Genomic DNA, 14,684 nt, shown 5'->3' with positions numbered 1-14,684 from the left:
CGCCTTTGCCAGAAATGACATTTTAAGTCCAATACCGTCCTCACTGTGTTACATTCACTTCCCCATTCATCTAAGGGACGCGGGGAGCGTGTTTCGACTGTTGTAGGCGCCCGAGCTCCATCCGACCAAGCGGCACTTGCTACTCCGATAGGTTTTCCCGGTGCCAGTGACTTCCGTGGCCGCCGAGTCCACAGGGCTAAGGGCTGCTCGGTCCCTGTTTGGCCGGTAGCTTGGCAAAGCCCAGGGAAGGGGGGTGAAGGGCGACCCTCACTCGTGTGGAAGCGAAATCACTTCACTCCGGGGTCACATCTCAGGCCAGTTTCTCCAGAGGAGGTGCCGCTATCCGCCCCTGGCCGCCCTCGGAAGGAACAAGGTAGCGCCCCCCCCCGTCCAGGGATGCTCCTCCACCTTCCAACTCTCGGTCCCCGACCCCCGAGGCGCTCAGCCTGCCCGGAGGCCAACGTCAGGCCCGCCACTATCCCAGGATTCCCGGCGCCCGGCTTCCTGCCCGGCTTCCCTCCCAGCGCCGGCGCCCGGGCAGCGCCAAGATGGCGGACGGCGACGGGCCGGGTGTTGCCGCCGCGGCCGCGGCCTCTCCTCAGGCGTCCGCTCCCGGCCCGAGCCCGCCGCCGGGCTGGAGGGAGCGGCTGCGGGCCGGGCTGGTGGGGACGTGGGCCTCGCTGTGGTTCGTGGTGGGGCTGGGGCTGCTTTACGCTCTGAGGGTCCCGCTGAGGCTGTGTGAGAATGTGGCCGCGGGTGAGAGGCCCAGACTTCCCCGGGGATGGGTTCGGGGCGGGGGGGGGGGGGGCTGGGGAGGTGCGGGGGCGGAGGGGGGGGGCAAAGGCCAAAGGGCAGAGGTTCCGTGGTCCCTGGAGGGCTTCGGGGAAGGAGGCGACGGCGGGCGCGCGGCGACCCCGTGGGTTTCTTTTCTCTGGGGCCGCAGCTCCGCCGCCGCCGCCTGTCAAAGCCGGGCTGTGGCCACCGGCTCCCCCCGGGGCTGAGGTCCGCCTCCCCGCTGTCCGCGTTCCCCCGGGGAGGGGCCGCCACCGGACGGGACCGACCGGGGCACTTGCAGACTCGGAGGCAGGATGTAGACACACAGCCCCCCACCATTGGTAGGACCCCTTGGAAATCAGGCCTTCGGGCCGCCCGCCCGCCGCTCCCCTGACGGCGCCCAGCCCAGCCCACCAAGACGAGCGCTTCTCTATTCGAATCCGTGAGGGCCCCGGGGTCCTAGCCAACCATCCTCATGTTTTAAAACAGTTCTGTCAAGACAAAGTTTTCGTGAGACTTTATTTTTGGTCTGTTCTTTGTTAGGGCTTTATCCTCAGTAATAAACTAGAGAAATGCAGGTAGTGAAGGGGAAGAGAGCCACACACAGCCGTGGGCCGTTTCCACGTCGGCGGGGAGCTCGCCACGTGGCCCGGGCGGAGGAGGGTCTGCGAGTCCCGCCCGTGAGCGGAGCCTGGGCCGCTGACCGTGCCCGTCAGCATCTCATCGCATCCCAGCCCTGGACCGCGGCCTGAGGACAGATGGGGGCATCTCTGTTAGGTCATGACTGTAGCGTCTTCCTATCCCATGAGATGGCACGGAATACTGAGATAATGCTCTGGACTAGTTTTGATTGTTTTTTATTTTTAGAACATAGTTATTATGTAAATTCAGATATAACTAACACAAAAGCAAGCTAAATAACTTGGCCTTCCTACCCTGTTTGATGGAGCAAATTTGGCGGTCTCTGTAACAGGTTAATGAAGTGCTTGCTGGTGGTTATTACACTCGGTGAAATGTTTTGTTTTTTTTTCCCACTGAGTGTATCATTTATTTTTCTACGTGTTAACTAGGTACACCATTTAGATGAGACTAGTTAAGTATTAATGCATTTTTATTTCTAAAATCCGAAGCATTTATGAGAATTATTTGGAGAGTCTGGTCCAGACTTTCAGCGAGTCGGGTGCAGGGAGGGAGCTCTCGGTTGGTTGCTACTCCCTTTGGGCTATTTCCCCTGCTCTAACCAACGGAGCTACCTGGCCACCAGCCGAGCTACCTGGCCAAGGAAAGGCAAGTTTTTTTTGAGGGTAGCATACAATGGGACGTTAAAGTAGCTTTTTAAAAATTACAACTCTCTCAAATGAATGTCATACTAGATACTAACCCACTTATGTTCCCCCACTGGTAAAGACACCTGCATATTTGTAACTTGAGTACTTTGAATTTGCATTTTTTTTAAACTTTGATTTTTTTTTTCTTCTCCTTTTGGCAGTGACAGTATTTTTAAATTCACTGACGTCCAAATTCTATGTGGCACTTACAGGGACATGTTCTTTGATATCAGGACTAATATTTGTAAGTAGTTTCCATTTCCTTCATGCTTTTGTATTTATCTAAAGATCACAACTCTTTACCATATAGTTACAGTAATTATAAATACTTGTAGATCAGCATCCTCAAAATGTGTTCAGCATTTTGAAGAAGCCACTGCATCTCCTCTCCACTTTTAGAGATTGACAGTATGCAGTTGTGTATAAAAGACTTACATTATGTAGGGGATTGAGAGGTGATTGCATTTAAATGCTTGCAGGGCCCATCTTGGTAACAAAAATGAGTGAAAAGAACTGAATTCTTACTTTGAGGGCTGGGTAAACTGGACAATGCATGCTACTTCTAGAAAGGGCTAAAGCTGATTGTTGCCATGTAGACTTGTGGACCATTCTTACCAGATTTTCCAGTTTTTCAAATGATCCCAAGAGAACCTGGATACACAAGTTTTTTGTTTTTTTTAAATATATTTTATTGATTTTTTACACAGAGGAAGGGAGAGGGAGAGAGTTAGAAACATTGATGAGAGAGAAATATCCATCAGCTGCCTCCTGCACACCCCCTACTGGGGATGTGCCTACAACCAAGGTACATGCCCTTGACCAGAATCAAACCTGGGACCCTTCAGTCTGCAGGCCTATGCTCTATCCACTGAGCCAAACCGGTTTGGGCATGGATACACTAGTTTTTATATAAAATCTCACAATATGTTAATGTTGGCAACATTGGACAAATTAAAAATTTATTTGTGTCTTGAATTCCGCCTATGGGCTGCCAGTTATCTTCTCTGGAGTGTTTAAGAGTGGGATTTGAGTCAGGTTAACCCTCACTTTAGTGGTGTGACTTAGGGCACGTTAATTAGCTTTTCTATCCCCCAGTTTTCTGAGGTGTAAACTGGGGGGTAATAACAGTATCTACTTCATAGGATTATGATGACTAAATGAGGTAAGGTGTGTAAAAGTTAGTAACAAACTGGTAGCTCATACAGAGTGAACATTTAATGAATTTGGGTTGTTGTTATTCTGAGAAGTCCTACAATAAAGAAGCCAATTTAACTTTAATTCAGCTTTTTCTTGTCTTATTTCATCCAGCTTGCATTTTTAATTCAAAAGTTTAAAAGTATAATTTTTGTTAACACCCCTAGTAATGGAAGAAACTTTGGAAAAATACTGCTACACATAAAAATCTTAGGAAGTATTATGGTGTGCATGGCCAAGGAATTTTTCTGTACTTTTTTCTCATCTGTAGGTGGTGCTCTCCAGCTATAATAGAAATAACAGCATTTGTATTTGAGTGTTTTGGTTTTGTCTTTTTTTTATTAGGGCTAACACTTGACCATTTTGTTAAAGTGAAATGCCAGACAAGAAAGGGATTTTTCTCTTAAAAAAAATTGAGGAATTCAGGATGAAAACTATGGGTTAATATAAGCCTCAAAATGTATTGATTTATAAAGCCCATTCATAATTAAGCATATTTAGTCAATACAATATGAGTCAAAGAAAATAAATGTTCTTTAAACAGCTGTTGTAATAGAAAAAGCATTGGTTTTAGAACTAGAAGATGTAGTTTTAAGTCTTGACTGCAACTTACTGGCTGATACCTGGGCAAATCACATAAATTCTGGGTCTTAATCTACTGATTTATAAGAGGGGAAATTTATACATATGTTATATATTATCTTTTAAATTTTATTTATTGAATTTTAGAGAGAGGAAAAGAAACATCCATTTGTTGCTCCACTTATTTATGCATTCATTGTTTGATTCTTGCATGTGCCCTGAGTAGGGATTGAACCTGCAACTTTACATATGCTCTAACCAATTGAGCTACCCTACCCAGCCAGGGATGCATACTATCTTTTTAAACCAAAGTTTTGTTTTGTTTTGTTACTCCTCACCTGAGGATATTACTCATTGATTTTTAGAGATAGTGAAGGAAGCGGGAGAGACAGAAACAGTGTGAGAGAGACACAGCGATGGGTTGCCTCCTGCATGTCCAACAAGGGCTGGGGATCGAGCTTGCAACTGAGGTACATGCCCTTCACTGAAATTGAACCAGGGACCCTTCAGTCTGCAGGCTGACGCTCTATCCACTGAGCCAAACTGGCTAGGGCTAAAGCAAAGTTTTAAAATTAGGAAACATTTTAAAGGTTAAATTTTGTCATCACTTTTGCAAAATTAATGAGTTTTCATTAGCAAAGGTTATGTTTATCATTTCTTTCACCATCTGTACTTACCAAACTTGTGTGTACACACACACACACACACACACACACATACATATATACATACACTGTGGTATGTTTCAGAGGCAGTCTGTATAATGGTTAGAACCTCTGAAGTCAGGTAAACCTGAGTAAAAATCCTAGCTCTACCAAGTGTGGATGGTGTGAACCAGAGCTAGTTATTTAAAGCTGGAATAGATGTTCTTTCTGAAATCAGTTGTGAGAATTAAATGACATAATGCATGTAAAGAACTTGGTACAATGCTTGGTAAGTATTACCCATTATTATTGCTCATTTGTGTTAAAAAGTTGACTCAAAAGGTAAATAAATACCACTAACATATTAACTAATTAAAAAACTGCCAACACTTCATATAGTGAAGGACAGACAGTTTGTCATTGGCCTTTATGATTAATGTCCCTGACTGATCTGATGTAAATCTTATCTTTTCTGTCACATGAATAACTTCTGCTTTGTGATTTCTTTTTCTGGTTGTTTTAAAGAAGTTTCATCCCATTTCTTAGTAAAAGAAGCCAATCGGGGGCCATATTTGGTGGTGATTAACTGCCTGCTAACTCAGTAAAAGAAAGCAGGAAAAGAAGCCATTCTAGACTCAGCATAAGACGTTAGTGGCATGATAGAAAAAATTCTGCACCTTGATTTTCTAGCACTGTCCTATAAATGTTATAGCATTTGATCAATGGAGTAATTGGGCTGCAATGTACAAAATGACATCATACTTTTGGTATCTTTGTAACACGTCTGTTCTGTTTACTGAAGCAAAAAATAATATTCCTAAAGGTTTAAGAACTGATACCTCTCTCTCTCCTTCTCCTCTCTCTTTCTCTCTCTCTCTGTCTCACAGATCATAGCAAAATAGTTTTTAAAGAGATTGTAGTCTCTTAAGTAGTGTGGATATGTTTGTTTATTCTTTAAGTAAAGTAATACATTTGTCTGCTACATGGTAGAGAATAGTCTATCAGTTGACTTTTTAAGGGAAGGTGGTCCACAAACGAGAGAAGGAAGATATTAAAGTTATTTTACAGTCAGAATATAGAAAACTAGTTACTAGTTATTTGAACAATTTTAATCTATAAAGTTCCTGATTGATTGATGATTCATTTAACAAATATTTATAAATAGCCTTTTATCTCTTAGGCACTCTTTTAGATGTTGGGGATACCATGGTAAGCAGATAAACACAGCTTCTGTCCTCATGAAATGTGGTCTACAGATGATTATGGACATTGATTCATTTGACATTTTTAAAATTTACTACCTACAGGGTTTCACACAGTGTTTCTGACTTATAGCAATGAACAAAACGGGGGAAAATCCTTGTGGAGCTTACATTATATTAGAGCAGTATATAATAAAAGATAAATAAGTAAAACAAATAGTATGTTCTTACTATTAGAGGTAAGTGCTGAAGGAGAAAATGAAGCAGAAAAAGGCATATGAAGTGTCAGAGGAGAAGGTTGACATTTTATACAGGGAAGTTGGGGAAGGCCTCACTGAAATAGTGATTCTTTAGTAAGGAAGGAAATGAGGAAGCTAGCTGTGCTGATTGTGTCACTTCTTCCTAAAGGGGTAGTGTTCTTTGGCAGCTTGAAAGATAGCAACAAAATCAGTTGTTTAATTATTACAAGTGAAACGATCACTATCAAAGGATAATAACAAGATCCAGTGGGAGTACAGCTTTCTGTTTGTGAATCAGGAAAAGACCCAAAGGAGTCAGGCAAAGGGAATTGAGAAAGTTGGAGTGTTCACATGTGAAACTTTCTGCTAATTTAGCACAGAGAGCTTCTTTTGGTTCCTCTTTTTGTAATAGTGATAAACCATGGAAACAGAAAGAAGTGAATATCCTGATTTTTAAATGGTCCAAAATTGGAATCAACCTGATCCTTAGCCTACATTAATAATACTGTCAAATACTGGAATAGTACTTTATTCCTCAAAGGACACTTATAATTCTTATTAACCATATTTAGTAGATAGGACATTGATGTTCTGAGAGGTTAGTGGTTAAGTGACTTGTCCAAAGCACACAGCTAATAGATAGCAAAATTGGGAGTCAAATGGGGGCATTCTAACCCTAGTCTAATCCATCATGCTAGTTGTTTCAAACTATTTTTTAAAAAATTATGCTACAAATAGAATAAAATGACAATGTAATATAACAAATAATCTATAGGTTAAACCTTTTTATTGTTTTTAATGCTTTATTTACAGATGTATTTTTTTTCATTTTGCCTAAGCTTGTCTAAATTTCATGACAAAGCTATGAAAAAGCTATTTCACTTTTGCTCGCATGTGTTATTGGGTAATCGTATATTTGGCTTATTTTTTGAAGGAGAGTACATTTAAAATGCTGAATTAAAGGAGAGTACATTTAAAATGCTGAATTAAAGGAACATCTTGAGATAATGTTTTAATTTGAGCTCATATCTGCTCATTAGTTCTGTATTAAGTGAAAGATATTTTCTGTTTGTCATAGATATTTGAATGGTGGTACTTCCATAAACATGGCACATCTTTTATTGAGCAAGTGTCTGTAAACCATTTGCGACCATTGATTGGAGGAACAGAAAGAAGCATGTCAGAGCCAGCTTCTCTTTCCAGCAGCAGAGAAAGTGAAACCAGCAGACAGAATGTGTCAGGTGATTACTTATCTAATGTTTTCAGAGCTATATAGTTAGTCTTCCGAGCTGTATAGTTATGATTGTGTTTGGCTATGGGAGATAGAAACTCACAACAACAGAGAGAAGTTTGTCTATCCATGTAAATATCGATCTAGAGAGTGAGGATCATCAGAGACACAGACTCCTATTTTGTTAGCCTGCCATCTCCAAATGCAGTTTTGCTTTGTGGTCTAAGACAGTCACTCTGGCTCAAGCTATCATCTCCACAGTCCAATCAGCAGGAAGGAGATTAGGCCAGGTGGACAATCCTCATACTTGGTATTGCCTTGTTTTACTGGGCTGGGGGGTAATGAATCCAGTGACGACCAGTATGATTTGGTGTTGCTACCTTGAATCGAGCTAAAGTACTAGCAGTTTTACCCACCATTGATTTTGTACCATCAGCTCAATTTTGCAGTTACTGGCACTAGGGTGAAGTAAGTCAGGTGCCTGGGCACAAAATTTAAGCCCTCACTCTCAGGGTTGAGTTCAAGTCAACACAGTTAAAAAGGCAAATAATGGCTGGGTAGTTCAGTTGGTTAGAATGTCATCCTCATACATTAAGGTTTTGAGTTCAATCCCCACAGTCGGGGCACATACAGAGTCAATCAATAAATGCATAAATAAGTTGAATAGCAAGTTAATGTTTCTCTTTCTCCCTTCCTCTCTCTCACTCTCTCAAACAAAAATCAATTACAAAAATAAAAGGGCCCTGGCCAGTGTGGCTCAGTTGGCTGAGCATCCTCCCTATGTACCAAGAGGTCGGCAGCTCGATTCCTAGTTCAATTCCTGGTCAAGGCACATGCCTGGGTGGCTGGCTCCATCCCCAGTAGGGGGAATGCTGGAGGCAGCTGATTGATGTTTCTCTCACATCTATGTTTCTCTCCCTCTCCCTTCCTCTTTCTCTCAAATCGATAAAACATTAAAAAGAAATAAAAGGGAAAAACTTAAAACCAAACAGATAATCACATTATAATATGGTAAGTGCTATAATTGAATTGTGAACCAAATGCTGTGAAGACAGAAATAAGGAATGACTAGATTTAACTGTATGCTCTGTGACAGTAGGGGTGATCCATCCCTTACTTATCTTTGTGCTATCAGTGGCTAGCACTGTACTTAGTATACAGTGCCTATACAGTAAATGTTGGTGAATTAAGGTTCAACTGCATTTGATTAAATTGTCTCACTTCCTCTCTTTTCTCCTTTGTTTTTTAGAATGCAAAGTATGGAGAAACCCTTTAAACCTTTTCAGAGGAGCAGAATATAGGAGGTAATACATTTTGCTTTCAGTATAATTCTAGCATTGGTTTTAGAGTAAAAGTATTATGGAAACACTTGTTTTTATAACTATATCATAGCTCTTTTAGTTGGAGATACTGATATATAAGATAAAATGATTAGCAGTTTAGTTGGCAGCATCTTGATAGTACTTACTATAATAGTGTTCATAATGCATAATAAGTATACATTTGACCCTGGTTTATGGCAGAAAGCCTTTTCAAAGAATTTATGAGATTAAGAAAAAATTACTAATGTCAGTATATTCCTATGCATATGTGCTTGATTTCAAGATTTATTTGAGCATTCACTAGAAAATATCAATCTGAATGTGAATATAAACTTCATTTGTGCCATAGTAGAGGGTATAGTACTTTTATATTGTATTTTATATTGCTATTTTCTATGTGCTCTACTGTTTCCATTTCTCTCCTGGCTTATACACTAAATGAGAAAACATCTTTTGAAACTTATGACCAAAGATACTTTACTTTTATTTTGCGAAGGGCTGTGTTTTACCTGGAGATAGACTGGGCATGTTATTTAATTCATTGAACAAGAAACATTATGTGTCTGTTCTGTATGGGCACTGTGTAAAATGATGGGGATACTAAATGATTAAGTCAGTGATGGGCAACCTTTTGAGTTTGGTGTGTCAAACTTCGCCAAAAAACTGAGCATAACTCGGGTACTGTGTCACTTTGAGGAAAAAAACATTATTTCACAAATGTTTCATCCTTGGCATGCGGCCGCCTTAGCGGCCGCGTGTCATCAGAAATGGCTACGCGTGTCAGTGCTGACACGTGTGTCATAGGTTCGCCATCACTGGATTAAGTAATAATCCCTGTCCTTAAGGACTTGATAGTGTAGGACAGTCAGTCCTGGGAAGTGAAAACTAGGCTTTTATGAGAGATTCCACTAGTCTGTAAGGGATTCTGCAAGAGACAGGTCATTGAACTTCTCACTGTGTTTATTAAAAAGTTTTTAGGCTATCCTTTGTTATATTTTACTAGAGGCCCGGTGCACAAAATTTGTGTATGGGGGCAGGGGTCCCTCAGCCTAGCCTGCACCCTCTCGCAATCCAGGACCCCTCAGGGGATGTCCAACTGCCGGTCTAAACTGGCAGTCAGACATCCCTCTAGCAATCCAGGTCCACTGGCTCCTAACCACTCCCCTGCCTGCCTGATCACCCCTAACCACTCTGCCTGCCTGCTTGATTGCCCCTAACTGCTTGCCTGCCTGCCTCATCATCCCTAACTGCCTCTGCCTTGGCCCCCGCCGCCGTGGCTTTGTCCGGAAGGATGTCCGGAATGATGTCCGGAAGGTCGTTCAGCTGTCTGGTCTAATTAGCATATTACGCTTTTATTATTATAGTGTCTATTTCATGAAGGTTTTAAAGAGAAATTTCTTAGTATCAGGAACACGTATGCTTCTTTGAATGATTAGTTTATCTTAATGTAAAAGTCTAAATTGCAATGATAATAATTGTGTAGTCATATTGTAGCTAACCCTTAGCAAGTGTATACATTTCATGTTAGCCTCATTCCAGACTCCATTTTATGGCCCAATCCTAGTTTTTACTTTACTGAGTCTTTTTAATTTGCTTCTAGTTTATGTTATTGACTAGAGGCCCGGTGCACGAATTCATGCACCAGTGGGATCCCTTGGCCTGGCCTGCGGGATCAGGCCAAAACTGGCTCTCAGACATCCCCCAAGGGGTCCCGGATTGTGAGAGGGCATAATCCAGGCCGAGGGACCCCACCAGTGCATGATCGGGGCTGGGGAGGGATGTGGGATGTTGGCCAGCCGGGGAGGGACTGAGGGAGGGTTCCAGGACGTTTCCGGCCTGTCTTGCTCAGTCCCGATCAGCCGGACCCCAGCAGCAAGCTAACCTACTGGTCAGAGCATCTACCTGCTGGTGGTTAGTGCACATCATAGTGAGCGGGTGAGCAGCCTTAGCATATCATTAGCAATTACGCTTTGATTGGTTGAACAGCCGACGAGATGACTGGACACTTAGCATATTAGGCTTTTATTACATAGGATATTGTACATTATATTTTTCACTGCTTTGAATCATTTTGGGAATAATGTAGAGTGTTAATAAATAATTTTTTATGGTTTTTGAATGTATAGCAAAACTGTTAAGTGAATAAGGATTTTCTTTTTCTTTCTCTATGATAATTTCTTGCAGAATAGCTAAAAATGTTAAATAACAAGGCAACTCATACTATTAAATAACAACATCTTTACTACTTTTATAAATAATACAATGCGCTTTTAAAGTGCTTTTTCTTCAGATTATAAAGTACGTATATTCATTGTAGAAAATGGGAAGAAAATAAATAGATGTATGAAAAAGAAAGTAAAAACCACCTCTTTTTACTACTAAGTAATAATTGCTGTTAGTATTTCCATCCAGTCTTTCTATATGCATGTATAGAATCAAAACTTAAACATCACAATGTGTGAATTTCCCACAGAATTTCTTCAAAAACATGATTTTTAGTGCTTGTATTTACCATACCTTCTCTACTGCTTGCCTGTCTGGGTCACAGATTATATTTCACTGTTAACATTTACACTAGAGGGATATCTCTCTATATAAATATTTAACCACATATATGATTATTTCCTTAGGGTTGATTTGTAGCACTGGGATTACTGAATCAAGGGGTGTGAACAGTTTTTTTTCCCTTCCCTTTAATCTTTTTTTGATTATGGAAAATTTGAAAAATAAAAGTAGAGAGGATGGTATAATATACTATGTACCCATCCCTTAGGTAGGTGTAAATATTTTTAAGACTCTTGATAGATATTACCTAATTGATTTCTGGAACCAGAAATATAAATGCCAATTTGCATGATACCAGCAGTATGTGTGAGTCCATATTCCACCTGACAATATATACATATTTGCCAATTTAATAGGTGAAAGTAAAAATTATTTCTTTTAATTTGCAATTTGTTAATGACTAATGAGATTGCACATTTTAGAATGTATTTATTAGCCGATCTGTTAACATGCTACTGTGAGTCTCAGGGGAATATGAAAGTTTAAATTTCTAATTTAGTAACATCTGAGAAAAGTTCCTCTTTGCTTTTATGTTTTAAAAGCCCTTTACTATCTTGATATCTAGTAAAAATCCACCTGTGTTTTCTTCTTTCTTTGTACTTTTACTTTTAATCATTCTAACTCACTGAAAATTTACTGAAGTATACTTAAAAAGGTATATATCTGAAGCAAATTATCTTATCCCTTCAAATCCAATTTTGAAACAATGTTTGTTGAATAATCTAGCCTTTCCCTTTTCATTTTTTATGTTTTATTATACTCTAAGTAGTTTGTGTAGGTTATCTCTTTTGTTTTATTCATTATAATAAGCTTTTAAAACATACTGAAATAGAATTTTTAGCAGTATATGTTTGAATTTTAAATAGTGTCTGTTATAGCAAATCAATGCTCTCTCATGTTTGATTTACATATTTTCTTGTGTTTTGGTAAAGACTCACTTGGGTGACTGGTAAAGAGCCACTTACATACTATGACATGAACTTGTCAGCTCAGGACCATCAGACCTTTTTCACCTGTGACACGGACTTTTTACGTCCTTCAGACACAGGTATGTGTCGTCTCTGTTCATGGGATAAGCAGTGGTCATGAAAATTATTTTTAAAGCTCTTTATAGTTATTTATTATAATATACAAAGTTATTTGGCGTGGAGTTGTTTCCATTATTGACAAGAAAGCCAGATTAAATTGAAAATAATTATGATTGTAAACTAGGCTGTTACACTACCTTTCCTTCTTATAAAGAATTAATTTTATTAAAATACTGCTTCTATTATTACTTTAAAAAATCTTTCAGATAAAATGCAGCAACTGCTAATGCAGAGAAAAATGTATCCAGTTTGGTCTGGAAAATTAACACCTGCAATTATACATACGAGAAAAGAGTAAGAGAAAGTATAAACATTGGGGCATGGCATGTAGAGAAAAATGGGACATAATTTTATTCCAGTCATAAGTTAGAGATGCATTTAAAGTGGTGGAAGATCATAGAAATGTCTGTTTAATTCTATCTAAGTTCTTTTCTATGGAAAGAATATTGAAACTCTTAAATGTACAGCTAGCTTTGTAATTTGAATGCCCTCTCCCTCCTTATCTATCCTTCTGCTTCTTTCTATCCTTCAGGGTCCAAATTAAAAGTCAAATTCTCTAGAAAATCTTCTCTGGGATCTTCTTTCTTCTCTGCAGTTCTACAGTATAGTTCAAACCTCAATGAAACAATTTTCAACCACAAACAATTATTTGCTAATGTTATTGTGTTGCTTTAATGTTTGTCCTCCCTAATAGGGTGTGAAACTTTGGAAAGCAGGTACTATATTCCATCATCTTTGAATCCCTATCATCTGGCACAGTGCCTGGCATACTGTAAATACAAATATCAATATTTATTATCTGATGAAAGTATGAATGAATGAGTGGTGTTGATGTCACAGATGTTTTCAGCAATTTCACTAATAATAGTTAATACTTGTAAAGCACTTACTATGCATCAAGCATTGTCCTAAGAAATTTATATAAATGTACTAATTACCTTATGAGATAAGTACTATTATCAGACTTACTTTAAAAATAAAGAACCAGTGGTAGCCCTAGTTGGTTTGGCTTAGTGGATAGAGTGTCAGCCTGTGGACTGAAGGGTCTTGGGTTCAATTCCAGTCAGGGGAACATGCCAGGTTGCAGGCTTGATCCTCAGAAGGGGGCATGCAAGAGGGAGCCAATCAATAATTCTCTCTCATCATTGTTGTTTCTATCTCTTTCTCCTTCTCCCTTACTCTCTGAAATCAATTAAAAAAAAAAAAAAAAAGAACCAGGTGTAAAGGGGAATCAAGTAACATGCCTAAGTCACCTAGCTATCTTCTATCTATACTAATAAAGGCTGTAATATGCTAATTAGATTGGACGTCATTTCGGATAACCTTCTGGACAAAGCCAGGGCTGTGATGGAAGCCCAGGTCCCGGGTGTTGGCTGTGGCCTGAGGGAAGCCTGGGTCCCAGGTGCCAGAGGGGAGCCAGGGCCGGCAGCCGAGGAAAGGAAGGCCTACTCTTGCACGAATTTCGTGCATCGGGCCTCTAGTTAAAATGATAAAGCTAGGTTTCAAATTAAAGTCTGGCTCTTAACCACTAAACTACTGCCACATTGCCACTATTACTCACCACATCGACAGGCAGAAGAAAATCACCAATAATAAAGGTCTGAAAAATAGCCAGTTTTCCAGCATTGAAATGAGTTCATTGTGATATCTCTTTGCTGGATTAAATATACTAAGGGTGGGTGGTAGCAGGAGACCCTAGGATGTTTGGTATGCTTACATTAAAGGGTTTAATTGTAAGTAGTTGAAAAAGCAATTGCTTTATGTTTATATGCTTAATATTTACATTAATGGCAAAAGTGTAGCAACCATGGCTGTCCACTAAAGTTGTGGTCCTAAAACATTTTTGTTCACATACCTCCTAAGAGAATTTTAGAAAATGATGTATCCCTTTACACTTAAAAATAAAATCCACCAAAGGGTGTTTTTTAGAGAGAGGAAGAACAAGAGAGAGACAGAGGCAGAGAAAGAGAAACATCCATGTCAATCGGTTATCTCCTATAGGGCATGGGACCCAAGGGATCCAACCTGAAACCTAGGTATATGCCCTGACTGGGAATCAAACCCGAAACCTTTAGGTGTATGGGATGATGCTTCAATGAACTGGGCCGCCTGGCCATGGCTCCCTTAACGTATTTTTAAGTTGATATCATAAGGTTGAATAATTGCAAAGAATATGGTTTTTGATATAAATATAGAAATTTGAAAATAAAACTAGAATACACTATATTTGAATGTATCTCAAGGAATGTAATTACTTGATACATACCATTATCTGTTGAAAAATACATGAGCAAATACCCTTTAACAGTAGTAAATTTCATAGAAGTCCTTTTTGTTCTAGAATTCATATCCATCCCAAGCTTCATATGATTTTAATATGATTATTTTGTGCTTGCGAGTCTTTTGTCACATGTATGAGTTTTCCACAATAAATTTTTAGTATAAATGAAAAAATTAATTTTCTTTGACCATAAGGTTCTAAATGGTATTGTGTACTTTAATTATATTTTTGTCA

General features: G+C 39.7%; 1 protein-coding gene across 3 annotated transcripts in view; it reads left to right on the top strand.

Moving 5' to 3' along the window:
• Positions 1 to 521: 521 nt before the first annotated feature.
• Positions 522 to 14,684, top strand: part of ST7L (suppression of tumorigenicity 7 like) — a 140,850-nt gene continuing 126,687 nt past the window's right edge. For 2 of the 3 annotated variants that reach the window (XM_054711426.1, XM_054711427.1), the window contains exons 1-5: positions 522 to 685; positions 2,264 to 2,346; positions 7,042 to 7,204; positions 8,444 to 8,498; positions 12,014 to 12,129. In XM_054711426.1, coding sequence (XP_054567401.1) covers positions 7,141 to 7,204; positions 8,444 to 8,498; positions 12,014 to 12,129 — 235 coding nt within the window. In that variant the 5' untranslated portion in view covers positions 522 to 685; positions 2,264 to 2,346; positions 7,042 to 7,140. Of the gene's footprint in view, positions 757 to 2,263; positions 2,347 to 7,041; positions 7,205 to 8,443; positions 8,499 to 12,013; positions 12,130 to 14,684 lie in introns of all 3 variants that reach the window. The other variant, XM_054711425.1, reaches the window with a different exon arrangement.

This window comes from Eptesicus fuscus, chromosome 22 (genome assembly GCF_027574615.1).
Source record: "Eptesicus fuscus isolate TK198812 chromosome 22, DD_ASM_mEF_20220401, whole genome shotgun sequence".
Classification (NCBI taxonomy): domain Eukaryota; kingdom Metazoa; phylum Chordata; class Mammalia; order Chiroptera; family Vespertilionidae; genus Eptesicus; species Eptesicus fuscus.
This window is presented reverse-complemented; position numbering and strand designations above follow the sequence as displayed.